This window comes from Mustela erminea, chromosome 6, assembly GCF_009829155.1.
Source record: "Mustela erminea isolate mMusErm1 chromosome 6, mMusErm1.Pri, whole genome shotgun sequence".
Classification (NCBI taxonomy): Eukaryota; Metazoa; Chordata; class Mammalia; order Carnivora; family Mustelidae; genus Mustela; species Mustela erminea.
In genome coordinates, this window is record NC_045619.1 from 69,083,768 (window position 1) to 69,109,531 (window position 25,764).

At 37.4% G+C, this 25,764-nt stretch overlaps 1 protein-coding gene across 1 annotated transcript in view; it reads right to left on the bottom strand.

Moving 5' to 3' along the window:
* Window positions 1-25,764, bottom strand: part of LOC116593407 (lymphoid-restricted membrane protein) — a 130,744-nt gene that overhangs the window by 1,896 nt on the left and 103,084 nt on the right. Inside the window, exons 7-11 of the mRNA XM_032347663.1 lie at window positions 10,367-10,547; window positions 7,285-7,364; window positions 7,116-7,194; window positions 5,617-5,775; window positions 1,057-1,107 (exon numbers count right to left, since the gene is read on the bottom strand). Coding sequence (XP_032203554.1) covers window positions 1,086-1,107; window positions 5,617-5,775; window positions 7,116-7,194; window positions 7,285-7,364; window positions 10,367-10,547 — 521 coding nt within the window. The 3' untranslated portion in view covers window positions 1,057-1,085. The remainder of the gene's footprint in view (window positions 1-1,056; window positions 1,108-5,616; window positions 5,776-7,115; window positions 7,195-7,284; window positions 7,365-10,366; window positions 10,548-25,764) is intronic.

Sequence of the window (25,764 nt, forward strand, 5' to 3'; positions counted from 1 at the left end):
GTGCATTAGATTTTAATCCCCTAAAGGAATCTCAGCTATTAGTGATATTTATGTGCTTTTTCTAATGCAAGTCAAGAGTTGCAATGCTCTCATGGTGAAGGGTTCCACATGTTCCTCCTTCTACCTCAGTTCTGTGTAATTTTTTTACACTAGTCAATCATCTTAAATTCAAGGAGAAAAATATCTTACACTGAGAGCTTAACTGCAAGGCACTAGTTTTATGAAAACCTGGTCTTGTTGCTACACCACGTTTAACTCTAATGCAGAGTTTCTTGACAATCTTTTAATTGTTGCTTTCCAACCCACTCTAAGAGTGCTTTAATGTCCAGTTGGCTCATGCACTTCATTACAGACTGTTCATCACAGCTTAATAAATACCCCTGATAAACTTATATAAAGCCCAATAAAAACTATACATAAACTTGACATTAAAAAGGTACTTAGAATTTTCCTCCAAAATAGTAGCTTACAAATAGCTCTGTTACCTGTTACTTCAATGCTTTAATGCTGTTGCTTAAAAAACTTAAGGCACAGAATTATTTCTTTAGACCTTTTACTAATATTTCCTAACGCATATGACGTTCGTATGATTTACCAAATGGTTTCATATGCATTACTTTAATCTCCAAAGTAACTGTAGGGAATAGGTATTATTACCCCAAAAAGATAACTGGTTTTTCCAAAGTCAGACTTTCAGACCCAGTGACTAGGTCTTCGACTCAAGACTTTTCCCAGCAGTAGAATAATAATGGAAAATTAATAATGTCTACACTTTCCTTCTTAATTTATATTTATAAGGTTAATTTCATTTTATCTTAAATCTAAATTTCTTAAACCCCATTCTTCCGTGGATAATTACAAAGGTAATAATGCACTTCTTTTCAGACATAAAAGTCCTATCCGCTCTTCTTCACTTGTAATTTGAAAAAGCAACGTGGTCTTTGGTTCATAGGAGCCTGAATATTCACATGATTTCTAATTAATCCAGAGTCAGAACTCACGCCTGTATGATTTCCATATGTTTATCTGTACCTGTGTTTAACAATTTGAGCATACCTCTTCTTGGAGAATCCGAATCTTAAGAATCAGAGCCCGGTTTTCTGTCTCCTGATTAAGAGGAAGGAATTAAAAAGTATTTAGAAGTTTATGAAAATATCGCATATTTACTACTACTGAAGACTACTGACATTCTTTCTCTCTATCAACTTTAAACATGGTATTGACATGACACAAGGGAGCTTAGTCTGGGAATATTCTCAATATGAAGCTAAGCCTTTGGCTTCTAGTTTCTTGGGATTTCTAAGAATTCACTCTTCTCTTTGACTCAATCTGACAGGGAGGGAAAGAGGAAAAACAAAAAAGGAATAGCCTGGCTTCTTTCGCTGCTCCTTTCCCACTGTCTGTTTACCACGGGTAGCATGAATTCATCTATTACGTGGTTTGCCCAAAGTTACTCAGCCATTGCAGTCAGGACCCGGATGCCGGCAGTCTGACTCGCAGGAGTGGCTACTCGCTCATTTCTCAACATTTCCTCCACAGGCAAGTTCCTCTGTGGTCCCAAATTGAGTCTTCCCTGTACTACATTCAGAGACACGCAGTCATCTGACACTGGAGGAGTCTAGTCCCTTCTAGTCTAGCCTGAGTAGCACATTGTGCTGCTGAGGCAAGAGCTAAACTAATCTGTGTTGGTTGTGGGAATGCCTTAGGCCTGGCGTCCCAGTCTCTTGTTCCTTACAGATCTAAGAAAGAACTAGTCTGAATGACAGTCATCTGACCCCACCATTGTTAGCAATGCTAGAATACTGCTGGAATATATCAGGATTTGAAAGATTATTACTAAGGCGCTAGATAAGAGTTTAACATTCTCAATTAAAAAACAACTACTTTTTTGGCAGTAAAGCTTAGTCTAAATAATGTTTTGCTCTAAAAATTTCAAGCCTGTGTTTATTTAGTGTAAGGACTGATTTATGGAGCTCCTTAATAATCTATAAGTACTAAGATAATGGATTTTTTTTAAAACCCGAGAACAAGGTGAAAATGTGGTGGAGAACTTTTTTTTTTTTTTTTTTAAGAAAATTCAAGTGGCTTTTGGTATCAGGTATTTATGAATTCACCTCTCAGCTCCAGGAGCATTCCAGAGATTTTCTAGATCTTCACAAACCACTGTGAATATGACTAATTTGTAAAGAATTTTAATCTTGGCTGAAAAGAAAAACAGTTTATCCTATTTGCCTTTGCTCTTCTAAGGTATTACCAATTCATTCATCAGCCCACTGACTTCTGATTTTTGCCTCCAAATAAACCCTCTTGGATTTCAGTTATGTAACCTATGTGCCAAATTCAAAGTACTTGAATGACTTACTAATTGTTTGTTCTGGGCTACAATCACCGTCTTCTGCTCTTCAGAAGCATTCATACCAATTTTCAGTTCCTCCAGCTCTTCTTCTAACAGATTTGTTCTCATAATAGCTTGGTGGGCACTGTTGTGGGAGGTGGGGGGGGGTGGCAATGAGCAAAACCTCAAATATAACCGTCAAAGATACAAAGTAAAGCCAAGGACTATTTTCGGACCCAAGCTGAAAACCACTAAAGGCTTAAACAGATGTCAACAATAGTAAAAATACACCCGTGATCTTTCATGGTCCTTAGAAAAGGAAGAGATTTGGGGGAAGTGTGGTGGGGAGAAGAAAGATAGAAGGAAACAAACATATTCTTGAGGATAAAGATTTGGAGTCTCCCTTTGAAATTCATCATTGGTTTCACCACATGGTTGGTTCTCTCCTTCAATTAAGATATACTATTTGGCTAATGTAATTCTATAAATATTATGAAATATTTTCTTACATAATGCAATGTAATTACATTATTAATTACATTAGTAATTAATGTAATAAAATTCTACAAATATTAAATAATACCATGTTCCAGGTGCTGTATGCCACAAAGAAGCCTATGATGGTAGCAAGAGACATAGTCCTTGCCCTTGTAGCAGTTAAATATTAGTAAAGGAGACAACCACTAGACAAATAAATCATTACAAATAGTGTCTGTGTATTTTACTTTAGAAGTTTATTATAGCATTGTTTACAATCCCAAACAACCTAAATGTCCAACAGCAAAAAACTCTATTAAATGAATTATGGTAATCCATATCATTGAATTGCTTATTAACATTCCCACTGGATTATAAACTGTTTTCTGAGCAGGAACTCAAAGAAGGTACCATTTTTTTCCTCACTCAGGAATTACATTGATCATTCAACAAATGATCATACAACAAAAGGTTGTACCAGGCATTATGTTAGGCCCCGAAGAAGACAAAAGTGAGTCCAATTATGAGAACTCTAACTTCCTGGAATTTATAGACTAAAAGGGTAAGCAGACAATCATAATTATAATATGGTGTGGTAAGAACCAAGACTAGAGTGAACCCAAGTTCTGTAGATACTGTGTAAAAGGCAGACAGCTCAGATAATGGGAAGGTGTGGAGGAGTGGGGAGAAAGAACAAACAGAGGCCCACTGAGGGGCTGCAAGCTGTAGGATATCGTGGGAGCCTAGAATGGAAAATAGGAGTAGAAGTAAGTAACAGAAACCCCATCAGGAAGGACTCTGCAAACTGAATTTCATCTTGAGGGTGATAGGGGGTCAATGGAAGTGTTTAAAGCAGGGGCATGATGTGGTCAGACTGGATTTAGGAAGAGCACTCCTGCCCCTGGAACATGAGTTTTGGAAAGGCAGGGAGACGAATCAGGAGGCTGTTGAGGGATCCGGGTGAAAGATAATGTGTAGTTGAACTAAGTTGTAGATTCATCTAAGACACAGATATTTTTTTAAAAATATTTTGAATATTTCAAATAAATAATAAATAAACCTATTGTGGAATGGAGAAAGCTTAAGGTAAGCAGTTCTTTTTTACTTATTTTAAGATAAGCTTGGAGGCTGGACTGGCTGGCCAAAAATGATGAGGGAAAGAATCCATGGTCAGAATGCTCTACTGTCTTTCCAGGTTAACTTAGAACTTTTCTGTTCAAAATTTTAGCACCTACATCTGTAACTGCAGGCTTTGTGAGAAACTTGTTGCTTTTTACCTGAAGCTCAGGCATCTCCTCACAATTCATTTTATCAATACTTGATACTATATATGTCCCCCAGGTCCTTTGTCCTTTTATATCTTAAGCTAAAGTCCTAACTTTTCTTATCATCTGACATCCTTATCATGTACCCTACAAGCATATTTTAAACCCGACTTGTCAATGAATCTCTCATAACATAGTTGTCCTTTAACCAACATGGCATTAGATGCACCAGCCCGCCCAAAATATCTATGTGTAATTTTTGATTCTCCAAAAACTAAACTACTGATAGCTTATTGTTGACCAGAAGCCTTACCAATAACACAAATAGTTGATTAACACATATTTCCTATGTTATATGTATTATATACTGTATCCTTGCAATAACGTTAGAGAAAATAAAATGTTATTAAGAAAGTCATAAGGAGGGACGCCTGCGTGGCTCAGTGGGTTAAAGCCTCTGCCTTCGGCTCAGGTCATGATCTCAGGGTCCTGGGATCGTGCTCTGTGCTCAGCAGGGAGCCTGCTTCCTCCTCTCTCTCTCTGCCTGCATCTCTGCCTACTGTGATCTCTGTCAAATAAATAAAATCTTTTAAAAAAAAATGAAAGTCATAAGGAAGAAAAAACATATTTACAATACAGTGCTGTATTTATTGAAGAAAATTCACGTGTAAGTGGACCAATATAGATCAAATCTGTTATTCAAGGGTCAACGGTACTTAGCATGGAAATTTGCATGGGTAAGAGTTCAGCTGAACCCCAGAATGCTTTGGAGAGATCCACAGTTAGGTCAACAGGCATATTGATCTTAAATAGACAGCACTGCTTCGAATGACATAAAGGATATCATTGCTAGAGAAGAACTGACAAACACTGCTGGCAAAAATCTAAAACAGTACAGCTGCTTTGGAAACAGTTCGGCCGTTCTTCAAAGTAAGGCACTAGACAGCAGCTTCACTTCTAGGTAATATACCTAGGAGAACTAAAAGCCTACGTTCACACAAAAACCTGTATACAAATGTTCACAGTAGCAGTATTTATAATAGCCAAAAAATGATAATACCCCCAAATATCCATCCTCTGAAGAATGGGTAGACAAAACTGTATGTCCATACAACAGAACACTATTAAGCCACAAAAAGGAAGGACGTCATTCCACATATGCTACATGGAACCTTGACAACATTTTGCTAAGTGAAAGAAACCAGACACAAAGGTCACATATTATATGGTTCCATTCCTGTGAAATGGTCAGTACAGGCAAATCCACAGACAGATTAGTGGTTGTCAGGGGCGGAGAGGGAGGGAAATGGGGAGTGACTGCTAACAGCTCTGTCTTTCCTTTTTGGAGTGATAAATTAGATCAATGTAACTGGCTGCACAACCTTGTGAATCTACTAAAAAACACTGAATTGCACACTCTAAAAGGGTAAATTTTTATACCATGTGCACTATTACCCAATTTAAAAAACAGACTTTTTTTAAAAAGAAGGGAAAAGAAGGGAAAGCTCCCAGCATACTCCACCCTTCTCAATGGTTCACCTTTTTATCTGATGGCGCAATTCAGTACAATCCTTTGATAACTGGCAGTTAGCGTCTTCCAAGGTTTCTAATGCTGATTTAAACTTATTATTTTCCTCCTCCAATTTCTGCTTGTTAGAATGCAGGTCTGCTACATAAGTCATCAAATCAGACACCTCTCTGTGGGTGAAAGAATGAATGAGAATCATCTCCAACATCTCCAATTCCTCCCAATCAAAACAAGGCATGTATCACTGTGCGACTTTCTATTTTATCCCTTTCCATCCTTGTAAGTGTAGTCCATTTATACAATAAATATTTATTCAAGCACTGTTACAGTAGCAGAGATTTTTCCAAAATTGCCAAATATTCAGCATCTGTCAGCTGTGAAGCCAGGTGCCACAGTTTTGTTTTGTTTTTTGGGTTTTTTTTTTTTAAGATTTTATTATTTGACAGAAATCACAAGCAGGCACAGAGGCAGACAGAGAAAGAGGAAGGGAAGCAGGCTCCCCGTTGAGCAGAGAGCCCGATGTGGGGCTTGATCCCAGGACCCCAGAATCACGACCCAAGCCAAAGGCAGAGGCTTTAACCCACTGAGCCACCCAGTCACCCCTGGGTGCCACAGTTTTGTTAATTCTTTTCCACTTTGCTTCTAACACTGGCCTCTGACTACAATGAAGTTTCCATTTCTGCCAGGGATATGATAGATTCTGAAATAAATTGACACATTGTTACTCTTTCAGCCAAGGGATCTTGGCAGGTTTTAATAGGCCTTTAACTAGGAAACAATTCCTAGACACTTATGTTTGCAGCCTGTAGTTCACAGTTTAGTATTCGTCTTTCCTAATAATTTCTACAGCATGTGAATGTTTGTGTCGCTCTCAACCCTGACATTAGATCACAGTCCCTTTGAGAGTCTAGACTGCGTGCTTCATGGAGTCCCAGGCCTTCTCTACCTTTTTGCCATTTTATCCCAAAGGTTTGGTCCATATTCCTACCAAACCTTTTTGCATGGACAAACCCAAAGGGGCAAAGAGAAAATAAGGGAGGGACAGAATTTCCTCTTGATATCTAAAACTTATACACATGTAGTGGAAAACAACTTTTCCCACTCATATCTGTAAGTCTATTAAAGAGGTGCTTTAAAAACAATCACCCAAAGTGCTTAAGGTCAGTGTCATAATTCTACCTCAGATGGAACTTGTTTTCCATGGAAAGCACATGAAGTTAATGTGAGAGAAGGATTTTATTAGGGAGGAAATGTTAATTCATATAATACTAGTCTTATATAAATCATGCTCCTGGTGAAATTTGTTCTAATGCAAATTGAGACAGAATAGTTAAATAAAAGACTGGCTAGCCACACACAAGCACACACACTAAGTGGCTTTATCATAAGTAAGACAGGCAGACCTATGAAATAAATGAGAAAAAGAAATAAGAAGTGCTTGAGAAAGCATTACAAATAAGAAGGCTTATGCGCTCGCTTTGGCAGCACGTATACCAATAAGAAGGCTTACAAGACTCCTTTACACGAATCTCCACTCAAAGCCTCGAAGCTCCGTGACGTAGGTTCTGTTTTATCTGTGGTCATCTTAACTGAAACACATACAAGAGGGTTTTATGAATAATCCATTTCTCTAAACCACAAGAAAGTGGCAGAACCAACAGGAAGAAACACATACATACTTGCTCTGCTTGGTTTTATACTGTCCCGTTCAAAACCGGAGTCATCCATCCTGCTGCCGGAACCTCTCATTCTGTCCCTGCTATCAAAGAACAAAACCACTGAGTCGGGATTCTTCACCAGCACAAAGCCCAGCTCATTTTTCAGATGTGCTCTGTAACTTTTCTGTTCAGGTATTTCTTTCTGGATTTTTTTTTTTAAGATTTTATTTATTTATTTGACAGACAGAGATTACAAGTAGGCAGAGTGTCAGGCAGAGAGAGGGGTAAGCAGGCTCCCTGCTGAGCAGAGAGCTCGATGTGGGACTCGATCCCAGGACCCTGAGATCACCTGAGCCGAAGGCAGAGGCTTTAACCCACTGAGCCATCCAGGTGCCCCTTTTTCTGGATTTTAAAACTATCTATTCATTCAGCAACTATTTGGAGTTCAACATTGTGCTTAGGTGGGGTGATAGAAAAGAAACTTAAGGCATTAACTCTATTTTCCATAACGTTTTTATCTAACCTGGAAAAAACAATGTGCCTGCAGAAGTAGGAAGGTAATGATGTGCAGCAGCTATGGTTGGCAAGGGGAGGCCTCAAGGGATTAGGACGGCAACATAGTTTGGAGTAATAAGTGAACATTTGCTGAGGTAACAAATTTAAAAAATTTTTAACCTTTAAAATTTACGTTCTTAAATTTAAAAATCTTAAAAATTGGGAATGAGGGCACCTGGGTAGCTCAGTGGGTTAAAGCCTCTGCCTTTGGCTCAGGTCATGATCCCAGGGTCCTGGGATCGAGCCTCACGTCAGGCTCTCTGCTCAGAGGGGAGCCTGCTTCCTCCTCTCTCTCTCTCTGCCTGCCTTTCTGCCTACTTGTGATCTCTGTCTGTCAAATAAATAAAATCTTTAAAAAAATAATTGGGAATGAAAAGGCATGAACAACTAATATCTCAGGATATATTCATGGTGTTAATCATTTTTCCTTCTCATGGAAAACCAAGTTGAACCTAGACAAATTGTACTTTGAGCACTGGCTCCTGAAACTGGGGAAAGCTCTCTATATTCCACTGTCCAGTACACAAATTCTCGCTCTAACCCTCAAAATAAACAGATTAAAGTTTCAGCCATTTCCTTTTTAAGAGTCCCTATACTATGATGTAAGTTTTACTTAATCTTTCTAAATGCCAACTACTTAGACTGTTTCTGGAACAGCTACAGAATTCTCTATATCTGTACTAACATCTCATTGCGTTTCAATGTGAGAGGTCTGTCAGAATAAATCACGTACCACTTTACTATTGATAGCTCTATATCATCCCCATTTGAGTTTCTGTTCTTCTATTTTCTGTTTATACTTCCCATGTTTTCTTCACTTTTGTTATAAAAATTGGTTTTTTTCTGTTGCCCTCACACTATTTTATAATGGATTAATTATTTTATTATACAAACCGAAGTATTACAGAAATATGGGAAAATGCAGGAGAAAATAACAATGTTGAAACCATCATGGAAAGGTAATCATTTCCAAATATCTTCTTCCCCACTTTCTTCATGCTTATTTTTCTTGATAAATATGGGTTTATAATGCATATATCTATTAATGGTCATACTTGAAATAAATATACATGAATATTTTCTCAAATGTTTATCTAATAATTTTGAATGATCATTCTAGTGGATGGAAGTATTATAATTTATTAATCTGACTATATTAAAATTTATAAGTTGTTTATATTTAGCACTATCAAAAACACACATATTAGGGATATGATTTCTTACTTTTCTTGAAGTTACATGATTAGCCCAAATACCTCACATAATTTTAATCACATAATTTCCTAAATCATTCTTGAAAAAACTATACAACTTGCACTACCACAATGTATGAAGGGAGACTTATTTCTCCACCTACCCTGACAACACGGGGTAGAGTCATTCTTTTAAAATTTTGCTAAACCGATGGGCAAAACTGGTATGCTATTTTTATTTGTATTTCTTTGATTACTAGTAAAATCAGATATTTTTATGTATTTATCTTGCTTTCATGATTAACTTGCTCTTGGCAAACAACATTTTGGTTATCTTTTCTTAAGTCATCTAGACATCCTAATCCCTACATGAAATCTAGTAAGTTTTGTCCCTTTTCAGGCTTGCAGTTTTATTTAAGAAAATTTCTAGTATAGAAAAGCTGGTAGATGGTGGCTGATTAAAAGCCAGAGAACTTAGGCGTCCTGTGAAAGAATGAAAAATTTCTCCAGGTTCCTCCAGAGAATGATAGCTGTATGGTATCAGGCATACTCTCCACCTTCATCGTTTTTCGCCCCAATTCTACAACTTTTTTCCTTTTCCCTTTAGTTTCCCTTTATCCTAGGCTTTCAAATTACATTCACTGCCTGAGTATCCCCCACTGACCTTTAAAGGGCACTCACTCTGAGTTTAAATGCATTTGAAGATTTGCCGTCATTATCAATAATCTGCTTGACTCCTATGTCAGTTCAATTCTTTGTGGCAACAAAATAATATGTGCTGCCTTTAATCACAATAAATGGATGTTACAAGGATTAACATAACTAATATAATATATTCTCAAAGCACGCTCATCCCTGCCATGTGTACACATACGCTCATCAACATCATTATCACTTGGAAATAGGCTAGAAATGCAAATTATCAGGCTTCACCGTAGACCTACAGAATCATGGTTGGGGGGGCAACAATCAGGCATGATAAATAGGTCAGGTGATTCCAGTGCATGCTACCGTGTGAGGAGCACTGGATTATCAAGGAGTACTTCCATCAACACAAAAAAACAGTGATTAGCATTAGCTGTAATCAGTTGTTAAAACAGAACCTGGATATTTATTCTGTTGGAACTATGATTATTATTTTTTAAAAGATTTATGTATTTGAGAGAGAGAGAGAGAGAGATCTTGGGGTGTGAGAACAGTGGGGAGAGGGAGAGGTGGAGGGAGTCTCAAGCAAACTCCACACTGAGTGCCGAGCTGGACATGGGCTCATCTCATGACCCTGAGATCATGACCCGAGCTGAAACTAAGAATTGGACACTCAACCGACTGTGCCACCCAAGCGCCCCAGTGATTACCATTTGATTCTACAGCAAGCCATCCATTCTTTCATGATGGCACGAAAAATTTCCAGGTCCACATGCAGGTCTCCCTTTTTAGGATCAAGTATGTTCCATAGCTCCTCAAGTCCACGATCTTCATGATTTTGACTACTTTCTTGTTTCAGATAATCTATTATTTTGGCAACTCCTACTGAACCTTAGGAAGAAAAGCAAATTAATTTTGAAAGATGTATTAAGATTATGCTTTAACAGTGAGGAGTGAAGTACTCAACTTTCTCAAGACACTTGAGCCCTGGAAACATGCCACAAAACCTTCACAGTCCTGCTGAGTTGGCATGGTAGAGGGGAGAGAGCCCTGGCCTTGGGCTGAAGTCTAACGGACCTGGTGTCCAATCTTGATGCTGGAATTTATCAGGTGTGTTGATTTGGGAGAATTTCTTAATCTCTTTAAGCCTCATTTTCCTAATCTGAGAGATGGGGATGATAAAATGTACCATACACAGTTGTTGTGAGGTTTAAATACACATGATATATACAATCAATAATCACCTGTGAGAGTAATCAAAAGTAATCAAAAGGTCACCTTATTTCTGTCTCCCCTTCTTTCCTTAAAAAGCTTTCAGTGAATATCAACAGCATCTTTCACAGAACTAGAATAATCCTAAAACTTGTATGGAACCACAAACAACCCCAAATAGCCAAAGCAATCTTAAAAAAGAAAAAGGCATCACAATTCTAGATTTCAAATATTACAAAGCTGTAGTCATCAAAACAGTATGGTACTGGCACAAAAATAGACACATAGGTTCATAAAACAGACTACAGAGCCCAGAAATAAACCCATGTTTAAGTGATCAATTAATCTGTGGCACAGGAGGCAAGAATATATAATGGAGAAAAGACAGTCTCTTCAATAAATGCTTCTGGGAAAGCCGGACAGCCACATGGAAAAGAATGAAACTAGACCACTTTTTTACACCAGAAACAAAAAATAAACTCAAAATGGATTAAAGACCAAATTGGTGAGATATAAAACCATAAACCTCGTAGGACATGTGGAGAAGATGGCAGAGTGGGAGGATCCCAAACTCACCTCATCCCATAGATAGATACACTGAGATAACAGCTACATCAGTGTAAACAATCCAGAAAATAACCTGAACACTGGCAGAACAGACTCTCCACAGTTAACTGTAGGAAAGAGGCCACATAAAAAAAGGCAGGAAGGGTAGAGACATGATTGGGAACCAGACTGACTCATAAGACTATCTAAAGGAAAGAGGGACACGAAAGGCACAGAGAAGAGAAAGGAGTACACCCCACACCAGGAATCCCAGGCATCGGGGATCTGCATTGAGAAGACGAATCCCCATAACATTTGGCTTTGAAAACCAGAGGGGCTTAAGTTTGCAAGTTCTTAAAATCAGTGGGGCTTAACATCTGGAACCTTAAAAAGCAAGAGGCATGGCTCTGGGAGAGCAGGAAGGGGATAGGAAATGGAATCCTGCCTTTAAGAGACAGCATAACAAACAACACTGCTGAGATGTGACAAAGAAGCAGCAATTTGAAAAGCACCTAGGATATATAGGAAGATTTATTTCCTAATTTTAGAACATGTGCAGAAGGGACAGGGACCAGTGGGAGACTCCTCCAAAAAAAAAAGTGCTGGCAAGCACTATCATTTCCCCCTGCCCAGCCTAGATATACGGACACCTGCAGGAACCTGCATAGTGTGAACACTTTCCACTGAGAATGTTAACAGTGACCCTGCCCCAGCATTCTCCTGTGGACCCACTCAATCCAACACACCTTCGGCAGAAATCCATCCACAGCAGTGCCCCATGCCTGGGAGGGTGCAAGAGTCCCAGTAGGGACCAGCACCACTCCAAACTGACACCTGCCCCAGGAAGGGGGAAAGGTAAGCATATACATCAGTTTGACTGTGGCCCCAAAAAAGGGCAGGGAGCAGACATCTGGTCTGACTATAGGATCCACTCACCAAGAAAGCTTCTCAGGGGATAACACAGGAAAGAGAGCCTTTCAGTTCTATGTGACCACAGCTCTGGCGAACAACCAGTCTGATCCAACTCAAGATAAAGGTGGCTCCAGAGTAGTCCACTAACCACACAGGGACCAAATCCTGCCCAAACAGGCAAGGAGAACCATTGCAGATGACTGGACTGAAGGCAAATGTGGCTCAGCCACAACTGTAGGGTGCGCACAAAACTCATAGGAGACACTCCTGAAGTGTCAGGTTCTGCTGAACAAGAGACATCACATTGCAGGACCCTACAGGACCTCAGCCTCATGAGGCCTCCTCTTTCAAGAACAAGAGATGCAGCTGAGTTTTCTAATACATGGAAACAGACAGAGAAAATCAAACAAAATAAGGTGACAGAGGAATATGTCCCAAATGAAAAAAGAGGGCAAAATCACAGCAAGAGAGCTGAATAAAACAGAGGTAAGGGATATGACAGAGAATTTAAAGTAATGGTAATAAAAATGCTCAACAGACTTGAGAAACGGGTGGAGGATCTCAGTAAGACCCTCAACAAAGAGATAGAAAACAACAACAACAAAAAGAACCAGTCAGAGACATGCCTGGGTGGCTCAGTAACTTAAGTATTGGACTCTGACCTCAGGTCAGGTCTTGATCTCAGAGTCATGAGTTCAAGCCTTCAATGGGTGTAGAGTCTATTAAAAAAAAAAAAGAATTAATCAGAGATAAATAATTCAATATTTGGAATTTAAAATGCACTATAGAGAATAAATAGTAGACTAGAGGAAACAGAAGAATGGAGATCAGCGACCTGGAGAGCAGAGTAGTGGGAAGAGATCTAGTTGAACAGGAGATAGAGAAAAGAATAATAATGAGTCTAGATTAAGGGAATTCAGTGACACCATCAAGTGTAATAATGTTGACATTAAAGAATCCTAGGAGAAGAGAGAAAAGGAGAAGAAAATTTATTTGAAGAAATAGTAGCTGAAAACTTTCCAACTTTGGGGAAGGAAACACAAATCCAAACCCAGGAGGCACATAGAGGGCACACAAAAAAAAAAAATCAACCCAAGCAGGTCTATACCAAGACACATAATCAAAATGGCAAAAAGTAGTGAATAAAGGGAACTTTAAAAGCAACAAAAGAGGGGCACCTTAGCGGCTCAGTCGGTAAGTGTCTGACTCTTGATTTCAGCTCGGATCATGATCCTGGGGCTGGGGGTGGGGGTGGTGTTTCCTGAGACTGAGTCCTCTATTGGCCACCATGCTCAGCAAGGATTCTGGTTGAGAATTCTCTCTCCCTCTGCCCCTCCTCTTCCTGTGTATGTTTTCTCTCCTTCTTTCTCTCAAATAAATAAATAAATCTTAAAAAAAAAAAAAATCAGCAAGAGAAAGAAAACAGTTACATACAAGGAAACCCCATAAGGCTCTCAGCTGATGTCTGAGCAGAAATTCTGCAGGCCAGAGGAGAGTGGCATGATATATATTCAAAGTGTCAAAATAAATAATAATAATAATAATTTTTTTAAAAAATGCAACCAAGAATACTCTATCCAGCAAGGTTATTATCATTCAGAAAAGAAGAACAGATAATGAGTTTCCCAAACAAAATGTAAAGGAATTCATGACCAATAACCAGCTTTATAACTAATGTTAAAGGGGATTCTGTGAGTGGAAAGTAGGATGCGCAAAAGCACTACGATTAAGTATATCTATAAAAATCAGTCAAGGAATTCACAAAATAAAAGTATGAAACTATATAGCAAAAATACAGGTGGCAGAGAAGTAAAACTTTGTGCTTTAAGACTGGATTCAAACTTAACTGGCCATCAATTTAATATAGTGTGCTAAATGTGTAAGATGTTATATATAAACCTAATGGTAATCACAAGTCAAAAACCTACAACAGATATACAAAAAAATAAAAAGAAAGGAATCCAAGCATATAACCAAAGAAAACCAATTTGGAAGGAGCCCAAATGTCCATTGACTAATGAATGGATAAAGAAGACATGGTGTATATATACACAATGGAATATTATTTAGTCATCAAAAAGAATGAAATCTTGCTATTTGCAATGACGTGGATGGAGCTAGAATGTATTATGCTAAGTGAAATAAGCCAGTCAGAGAAAGACAAAACATGATTTCACTCATATGTGGAATTTAAGAAACAAAACAGTGGAACTTACAAGAAGGGGGAATAAAAAGAAAAGGAAGCAAACCATAACAGACTTAAATATATAGAACTGAGGACTGATGAAGAGAGGTAGGCAAATAGGTGATGGGTATTAAGAAAAGAAGTTCTTATGTTGAGCACATGATGTTTTATGTAAGTGAGGAATCACTAAATTCTACTCCTGGAACCAATATTCTATGTTAACCAACTAGAATTTAAATAAAAATTGGGGGGAAAATTTTAAAAAGGTTAAAAAACCAAAAAAGGCTAAATAAAACATATAAACAGAAACAAATGTTAACCTCTTCCAGAGACACCCTCATAGACACACCCATAAATATAGTTTGACCACTATCTGGGCATCCTTTATTCTAATCAAGTTGACACACAAAATGAAGCATCATGCACTGTTGTAGCCATTTAAAAAAACACTAAAAGTAGCTAATATTTGGGGGAGTCATGGGCTTTCTATATCTGAGAAGAAATGCTCCTTTGTAGAATTTTTAAAGATATGTAATAGGTAGGCTCTGAGAGTGACCTTGGAAGGCTAACAAACACTTCTTATTGGAAACATATAGATTTGTGTACATTAAGATTTGTATAGATTAAGATAAATAGGCAAAAACTTCTGGAATGTCACAAGAACCAAGTACTCTAAGCTTCCACTTAGATTATGTTCTTTGTCTCAATGTAACATTTATTTGAAGCACAAATTTTGGTTCCTAAGATTCTATTCTATGCTGCAAATCATAATGCATGTCCTTATGGAAAGATAAAGATTGTATGATATGAAGAAAGAAAGAGAACCAGCAAATCATAAAAGAGAAGGCAAGAGAAGAAAGGAACAAAGAACTACAAAAACAATTATAAAGGTAACAAACTGGCAATAAGAACGTACTTATCAATTACTTTTTAAGATTTTATGTACTTATTTGACAGACAGAGATCATGAGTAGGCAGAGAGGCAGGCGGTGGGATGGGGTGGGGAGAACAGAGAGCTGAGCAGCTGAGCAGAGAGCCCAATGTGGGGCTTGATCCCAGGACCCTGGGATCATGACCTGAGCCGAAGGCAGAGACCTTGACCCACTGAGCCATCCAGGCACCCCATTATCAATTACTCTGAGTGCAAATGGACTAAATGTTCCAATCAAAAAACCAAGGTGACAGGGTGGATAAACAAACAAGAATCATTGATATGTGGCCTGCAAGAGACTCCTTTCAGACCTAAAGACACATGTAGATTAAAGATGAAGAGATGGAAAAGCATTTTCATGCATATGACAGTGAAAACAAAGCTGGGGTAGCAAATCTGTATCGGACAAAACAGACTGTAAAACAAAGACTATAACAAGAGACAAGGATACTGCTAGTGATAAAAAGAACAATACAAAAAGATATACCTCATTTACATCAATGGATAGATCATCTAGACAGAACGTCAAAAATGAAACAGTGGCTTTGAATGACACATTGGACCAGACGGATCTAATAGATATATTCAGAACATGCGATCCTGGTTGGCTCAATTGGTTAAGCAACTGCCTTCAGCTTGGGTCATGATCTCAGGGTCCTGGGATCGAGACCCATGTTGGGCTCCCTGCTCAGTGGCGAGTCTGCTTCTCCCTCCATCTCTGCACTGTTCATGCTCTCAATCTCTCTTTAAAAAAAAAAAAAAAAAAAAATCCCATCCTAAAACAGAAGAATTCATACACTTCTCAAGTGCACAAGAAATGTTTTCCAGAATAGATCACATGTTAGGCCACAAAACAAGTCTCTATAAACTAAAAAAAAAAAAAAAAAACAAGGGGCGCCTGGGTGGCTCAGTGGATTGAGCCGCTGCCTTAGGCTCAGGTCATGATCTCAGGGTCCTGGGATTGAGCCCCGCATCGGGCCCTCTGCTCAGCAGGGAGCCTGCTTCCCCCTCTGTCTCTGCCTGCCTCTCTGCCTACTTGTGATCTCTCTCTGTGTCAAATAAAATAAATAAAATCTTTAAAAAAAAAAAAACAAAAAAGTCATACCATGCATCTTTTCAGACCACAACAGTATGAAACTAGAAATCAAGCACAAGAAAAGAAAAATTAAAATTAAATTTTAATTAAAATTAAATTGAATTAAAATTAATTAACAAAATTTAATTAAATTTTAATTTAAAAAAATTAAAATTAAAGAGGTTAAATATCATGCTACTAAACGATGAGTGGTTCAACCAAGAAATCAAAGATAAAATAAAAAATACAGGGAGGCAAATTAAAATGGAACCACAATGAGCCCCAATCTTTGGAATATAGCCAAAGCTTTCGTACATAGGGAAGAAAAAGCACAAATAAAACACAAAACCAGTAGAAAAAGGAAATAATAAAGATTATAGCAGAAATAAAGAAAATAGAAACTAAAATAACAATTGAAGAGATCAATGAAACCAGGACCTGGTTCTGTGAAAAGATCAGCAAAGTTGATACATCTTCAGCCGGCTCCAGGGGTGCGGAGAAAAGAAAAGAGGGGAAGGGAAGGGAAAAGAGGAAGGAAGGGAAGGAGGGAAAGAAAGGAAGGAGGAAGAAGGTAGAAAGCAAGGAAGAAAGAAAGAGGGAGAGGGAAAAAAATCAACACAACAACAACAACAAAAAACAAAGACTAAGGATTACAAGAGAATATTATGAAAAGTTATATGCCAACAAACTCGACAAACTAGAAGAAAGGGATAAATTCCTAGAAACATACAACCATCAAAACTGAATCAGAAAAAAAAGTAGAAAATGTGGACATACCAATTACCAACAAGGTGATTTCATCTGTAATAAAACACACACAAAAAAACTCCCAACAAATAAAAGTTCAGACTCAGATGGCTTCACAGGTGAATGCTACCAAACATTTATGAGACTGACACACTTCCCACTGCGCTAAGAGGGTCACTCTACCAAACAATTAAAGAAGAGTTAATACTTACTCTTCTCATACTATCCGCCCCCACCACCAAAAAAAAAAAAAAAAAAAATTAGGAAAGAAGGAAAAGCTTCCAACTTCATTCTATGCAGCCAGGATTACCCTGAAACCAAAAACAGACACTACCAAAAAAGACAACTACTGACCACTATCTCTGATGACCATAAATGCAAAAATTCTAGCAAACTGAATCCAACAACACATTAAAAAGATCCTTCTTCATGATCAATTGGGATTTGCATTGCAAATATTGCAATGCAAATTAGATATTGGATATTGCATCCAGGATATCCTGGATGCAACTGTGGTTCAATATTTGCAAATCAATCAATATGATATGTTACATCAACATCCTGTTGTTGGAAGGATAAAAAACAATCATTTCAGTAGATGCAGAAGAAGTATTTGACAAAGTACAACATCATTCAGGATTAAAAAAAAAAAAACCTTCAATAAAGTAGGTTTAAAGGGAGCATACCTCAACATAATAAAGTTCAGATATGAAAAAGCCACAGCTAACATCTTACTTAATGGGGAAAAACTGAGAGCTTTTCCCCTAAGAGCAGAAACTAGGCAAGGGTGTCCACTCTCACCACTTTTATTCGTCATAGTACTAGAAGTCCTGGCCATAGCAATCAGAAAAGAGAAAGGAATAAAAGGCATCCAGATTGGTAAGGAAGAAGTAAAATATTTACTATTTGCAGAAGACATGAGACTAAAGAATACCCAAAGACTCCACCAAAAAGCTAGTAGAACAGATGAATTCAGTGAAGTTGCAGGATACAAAAATCAATATACAGAAATTCATTGTATTTCTATATATTAATAATGAAGCATAGAAAGAGAAATTAAGAAAACAATCTCATTTACAATTGCACCAATACCTAAAAATTAACTTAACCAAGTACTTGAAAAGCCTGTACTCTGAAAACTATATAAAACACTGTTGAAAGAAATTTAAGAGGACACAAATGAATAGAAAGATATTCCATGCTCATGGACTAGGAGAACAAATATTGTTAAAGTGTCCATACTACCCAAAGCAACCTATAGATTTAATACAATCTTTTTCAAAATACGAATTGCATTTTTCATGGAATTAGAAACAAATGATCCTAAAGTATGTATGGAACCACAAAAGACCACAAATTGTCAAAGCTATCTTGAAAAAGAAAGAACAAAACTGGAGGTATCACAATTCCAGATTTCAAGATATACTACAAAATTGTAGTAAGCAAAACAGTATGGTACTGGCACAAAAATAGACAAATACATAAACAGAAAATAAAAGAAAGCCTGGAAATAAACCCACACTTATATGGCCAATTAATCTTTGACAAAGGAGGCAAGAATATGAAACTGAAAAAAGACAGTCTTTAACAAATAGTATCAGGAAAAGCTGGTATTGGACAGCTACATGCCAATGAATGAAACTAGACCACTTTTTACATCATACACAAAAATAAACTCAAAATAGATTAGAGACCTTAATATGACTTCTCAAACTATTCTAAAAAAATAGAAATGGAAGGAAAACATCTACACTCATTCGAAAGGCCAGCACTACCCTGATTCCAAAAGCAAACAGAATCCACTAAAAAAAGGAATACAGGCCAATGTCCCTGATGAACACGAACACAAAAATTCTCAACAAAATACTAGAAAATCGAATCCAACAGTACATGAAAAGAATTATTCACTGCAATCAAGTGGGATTTATTTCTGAGTTGCAAGGGTGGTTCAGTACTTGCAAATTAATCAATGTGATATGCCACATTAATAAAGGATAAGAAGCATATAATCCTCTTAATAAATAGAAAAGAATTTGGCAAAGTTCAGCAACCATTCTTGAGAAAATCTCTCAACAAAGTAGGGATAGAGGGAATATACCTCAACATCATAAAGGCCATGTATAAAAACCCACAGCTAATATCACCCTTAATCAAGATAAAATTGAGAGCTTTTCTTTATGGTCAGGAAAAAGACAGGTAGGTCTACTCTCACCACTGTTATTTCACATAGTACCAGAAGTTCTAGCCTCAGCAATCAGACAACAAAAAGAAATAAAAGTCATCCAAATCAGCAAGGAAGAAGTCAAACTTTCATTATTTGCAGACAACATGATACTCTACATAGAAAATCCAAAAGGCTCTACCAAAAAATTGTTAGAACTGATACATGAAGTTGGTAAAGTCACAGGATGCAAAATCAATGTACAGATATCTGTTGCATTTCTGTACACAAATAATGAAGCAGCAGAAAAAGAAATCAAGGAATTAATCCCATTTATAATTGCACCAAAAACCATAAGATACCTAGGAATAAACCTAATCAAAGAATGAAAAGGTCTATACTCTGAAAACTATAGAACACTTACGAAAGATAATGAAGATGATACAAAGAAATGGAAAAACATTCCATGCTTCATGGATTGTAAGAACAAATATTATTAAATTTCTATAGTCTACAGAAATCTGTATGTTTAATGCAATCCCCATCAAAATACCACCAACACTTTTCATAGAACTAGAACAAACTATCCTAAAATTTGTATGGAACCATAAAAGACCCCAAATAGCCAAAGCAATCTTGGAAAAGCAGAGCAGAGGTGGAGTTATCACAATTCCAGACTTCAAGTAGTGATCAAGACAGTAAGGTACTGGCACAAAAAGACACATAGGTCAATAATGGAACAGAAACCCAGAAATGGACCCACAATAGTATGATCAACTAATCTTTGATGAAGCAGAAAACAATATCCAATGGGAAAAAGACAGTCTATTCAACAAATGGTGTTGGGAAAACTGGACAGCAACATGCAAAACAATGAAACTGGACCCCTTTTGTATGCCATACAAAAAATAAATTCAAAATTAATGAAAGACCTAAATGTGAGACAGGAAACCATCAAAATTCGAGGAACACAGGCAGTAACCTCTTTGACATTGACCATAACAACTTCTTCTTCTTCTTTTTTTTTTTTTTTTAGTTTTAACTGTGACCCGTTACTTTCAAAAAAAATTTTTTTAATTAATATATAATGTTTTATTAGCCCCAGCAATACAGGTCTGCGAATTGCCAGGTTTACACACTTCACAGCACTTCATCATAGCACACACCCTCCACAATGTCCATAAGAGGAACCCTCTTATACTGTTGGTGGAAATGCAGACTGATACAGCCACTCTGGAAGACAGTATGGAGGTGCCTCAAAAAATTAAAAATAGAACTACTCTAGTAATCCAGTAATTGCACTACTAGTTATTTACCCAAAAGTTACAAAAATACTGATTCAAAGGGATACATGTCACCTTGATATTTATATAGCAGCATTATCAACAATAGCCAAATTATGGAAAGAACCCAAATGTCCATCAGGTCATGAGTGGATAGGCAAGATGTGGTGTGTGTACACACACACACACCTGGAATATTAGCCATCATTCAAATGACAAATGAAATTTTGTCATTTTCAAAGACATGGATAGAGCTAGAGAGTATTATGCTAAGTGAAATGTTAGTCAGAGAAAGACAACTACCATTATGATTTCACTCATATGTGGAATTTAAGGAACAAAAAAGATGAACATTGTAGGGAAAAAAGAGAAAGAAAGACAAACCAAAAATAGACTCTTAACCTTAGAGAACAAACTAAGGGTTGCTAGAAGGGAGGTAGGTAGGAGATGGGTTAAATGAGTGATGGGGCTTAAGGAGGGCACTTGTTGTGATGAGCACTGGGTGTTGTATGTAAGTGATGAATCAATAAATTCTATACCTGAAAGGGGAAAAAAAACTGACCATAGAGAAATCCTCAATAAATCTCCAAAAGGAAGCAATATACATGAAATTAATTTCAATGAATAAAACTAGAAATTAAGGACAAAATGCAAAAAGAAAAGAAGAGAAAAAAGGAGAAAGAAAGAAAAACCAAGATCTATACATGGAATTTAGGGCACAAGGGAGAGAAGATACAAGATATTTACTGAAATAAGATGATCTTTTACTACTGGAATCACACATAATAAGAATATTTCAAGTCATAACTCTTGCCCGACATTTGTAGAAAAGATAGGGGAAAAAAACATTGTGTTGGTCTATATTATTTGGTTGCATCATTATATTTCATAAAATGGGCTTGATTTGCTATAAGTCCCATTATGTGTTCATGATTCAAAAATATAATTTCAGGTTCTATTGTATAAACAGGTGGATCATTGCAGGATCCTACAATATTGACAAATATAATTTCTCTGTATAGCAGTCAATATGAAGAGATAGTTCACATAAATGCAAAGACTAAAGAATCAACAGCAGATGTTGTAAATTACTACATAAAATAAAAATAAACATAGGAAATGAATTTGTATTTTTATTTTTTTTTTAATTTTTTTAAAGATTTTATTTATTTATTTGACAGACAGAGATCACAAGTAGGCAGAGAGGCAGGCAGAGAGAGAGGGAAGCAGGCTTCCTGCGGAGCAGAGAGCCCGATGCGGGGCTCGATCCCAGGACCCTGAGATCATGACCCGAGCCGAAGGCAGCAGCCCAAACCACTGAGCCACCCAGGCGCCCCAAAAAAGACTTAAATATGAGACCTGAAACCATAAAAATTCTAGAAGAGAACACAGGTAGTAATTTCTCTGACACAAGCTATACCAATATTTTTCTAGGTATTTCTCCTAAAGCAAAGGAAACAAAATCCAAAATAAACCATTGGGATTACATCAAAATGAACAGCTTCTGCACAGTGAAGGGAAAAAAAATCAAAACTCAAAGCCAAACTTCAAAATGGGAAGAGATATTTGCAAATAACATATCTCATAAAGGGTTAGTATCCAGATTATATGAAAAATGTATACAACTAAACACCAAAAGAAAAAACAAATAATCAGTTAAGAAAATGAGCAAAAGACCTACACAGATATTTCTCTAGAGAAGACATCCAGATAGCCAACAGATACATGAAAAGATGCTCAACATCACTCATTTTTCAGGGAAATGCAAATCAAAACCACAATGAGATATCACCTCATACCTGTCAGAATGACTAAAATGAAAAACACAAGAAAAAACAAGTGTTGACATGGATGTGGAGAAAAAGAAACTGTCATGTACTGTTGGTGAAAATGCTAACAGAACCATTCTGGAAAACAGTCTGGAGGTTCTTCAAAATGTTAAAAATAGAATTACCATATGATCCAATAATTCCACTACTGGGTATTTACTCAAAGAATATGAAAACACTAATTTGAAAGGGTATATGCACCCCTATGTTTATTGCAGCATTATTTACAATAGCCAAGACACAGAAGCAGCCCAAATATCCACTGACTGTTGAGTGGATAAAGACGAGGTGTGTATATATATGTACATACACATACACACACACGCACACACACCCCACATAGGAATGGGTTTGCATTTTAAAATGCATTATATATAGGGGCACCTGGGTGGCTCAGTGGCTTAAAGCCTCTGCCTTCAGCTCAGGTCATGATCTCAGGGTTCTGGGATCGAGCCCCGCATCGGGCTCTCTGCTCGGCAGCGAGCCTGCTTCCTCCTCTTTCCCTCTCTGCCTGCCTCTCTGCCTACTTATGATCTCTGTCAAATAAATAAATAATATCTTTTTATAAATAAATAAATAAAAATAAAATGCATTATATATATGCATAATGGAATATTACTCAGAATAAACATCTTGCCGTCTGTGACAACACAGTAGGTATTATGCCAAGTAAAATAAGTCAGACACAAATACTATATGATTTCACTTATATGTAGAACCTAAAACAATAGAACAGTAAGTTAACCAACGAAAAGCAGAAACAGATCCATAAATACAAAACAAGTGGAGAGGAGTGGGAGATATAGGCTCTCAGGTATAGAAAAAGTCACGGGGAGGGGTACCAGAAGGTAAAGCATCCAACTCTTGATCTTGGCTCAGGTCATGATCTCAGGGTTGTTGAACTGAGCCCTGTGGGGGCTCTGTGGGGCTCTGTGCTCAGCATGGAGTTTGCTGGAGATTCTCTCTCTCCCCCTCTCCGCCCCCACTGATTTATTCTCTCTCAAATAAATAAAATCTTAAAGAGAAAGTCAGGATAAAATGCACAATATAGGGAATATAGTCAGTAATATTATAATAATATTGTATGGTGACAGATGGTAGCTATACCTGGGGTGAGCACAGCATAACATAGATTTGTTGAATCACTATGTTGTACACCTGAAACTAATGTAATATTCTATATCAACAATACTTCAAAAATAATGTTAAAAATTTACTTCTGCTTATATTTTTCTCAGGTACAAAAAAAATGTTATTAGCTAAATATGAAAATGTGGGGGGGAAAACAAAGGCATTTAGCAAAGGTAGTTTCCTTTCTACCTGAGATGAAATTTCAGCCTCGAGTGTACTTTGAATCTTTTTTGGGTACACTGATGTGGAGAGCTCATTCTTAGATATAGTCAGTTCTACTCCCCACTCAGAAATTATGTTAGTAATTGACACACAAATGTTATTTAAGCAAAAGACATCTCTTTTACCTCTAACTGAAGCCTGCCTTGAGATATCTGCTCTGGGGGCAGAGTGGAGGCAGGGTGAAGATTCTTCCTTCAAGGAGGGAAATACAGACTATAAGAAAAGAAGTCTAGTTATCAGGGGAAAGAGTAGTTGTAAAGGAGAATGAATAACTTTAAAGAGAGTACAGCTAGTCCTCAATTTACAATGGTTTGATTTTTGAGTTCATAGCAGTCGTAAAACAATACATGTTCAGTAGAAATTGTACTTCAAATTCTGAATTTTGATCTTTTCCCTGATAGTGATATGCAATAGGATACCCTTTCATGATGCGAGACAGTAGCAGTGAGCTGCAACTCCCAGTCAGCCATGAGATCACAAAGGTAAAAACGAATATACTTAAAACAATTTTTTACCCACAGAACCATTGGTTTTCACTTTTGGTACAATATTCATCACATGAGATGAATATTTATTTATTTATTTATTTATTTTTATTTATTTAATTTACTTGACAGAGAAAGAGGTCGCAAGTAGGCAGAGAGGCAAGCAGAGGTGGGGGCCGGGGAAGCAGGCTCCCTGCTGAGCAGAGAGCCAGGTGTGGGCCTCGATCCCAGGTCCCTGGGATCATGACCTGAGCTGAAGGCAGAGGCTTAACCCACTGAGCCAACCAGGTGCCCCTCAATACTTTATTTTAAAATAAACTTTGAATTAAATAAGTCTGCCCAGCTGTAGGCTAATATAAGCGTTCTCCACACTTAAGATAAGCTAGAATAAGCCATGATGGTCATAGGTTAAGCGTATTAAATACATTTTTATTTTAGGGTACTTTCTATTTAGAGTGGATTTGTCAGGGTGTGACCCCATCATAAGTTGAAGAAGATCTGTATTAATTAATTTTAAAGATTTTATTTATTCATTTGACAGAGATCATAAGTAGGCAGAGAGGCAGGCAGAGTGAGAGTGGGGGAGGCAGGCTCCCCACTGAGCAGAGAGCCCAATGTGGGGCTCGATCCCAGGACCCTGAGATCATGACCTGAGCCGAAGGCAGAGGCTTTAACCCACTGAGCCACCCAGGTGCCCCAATCTGTATTAATTTAATGGCAAATGTCATGTGGCAGTATTAGGAGGTGCGTAAAGGGAAAACTTTAATACATTTAGAGAGAGGATTTTAATTCCTTTTATCTGTAGTAGAATTGAAAAGGGATCTGTGATGCCAACAAGAATATCTTTGTCTTATTTTCCTCCACTAAAACTCTAAGCCTTCTATTATATACCTCAAACTGAAAAGGCCTCCTGTCATGAATTTTTATGTGTCTACTTAACTGGGCCATGGGACGTCCAAATATTTGGTCAAGTGCTTATTCTGGAAGTTTCTGTAAAGGTATTTTTAGATGAAATGAACATTTAGATTGGTAGACTGTCCTTCCTAATAATGGTGAGCCGACTAGAACAAAAAGGTGGGCCTTCCTCTAAGTCACCCAATTCTTCCCGCCTGACTGCCTTTGTTTGAAGTGGTACATCAGCTTTCTTCCTGCTTTTAGACTCAAATGGAACCATCAGCTATTCTTCAGTCTTGAGACTGCCTCTGGACAGGATCTATGCCATAAATTTCCCTGGTTCTCACTGGGGAGAATTTGGAATTAGACTGGAACTAAACCATTAGCTCCTTAGGTCTCTAGCTTGCTGACTTACCAGGTGAATCTTGGGACTTGCCTGCCTCCTTGATCACGTCAGCCAATTCCTTATCTATCTACAAATCTATCTATCTATCT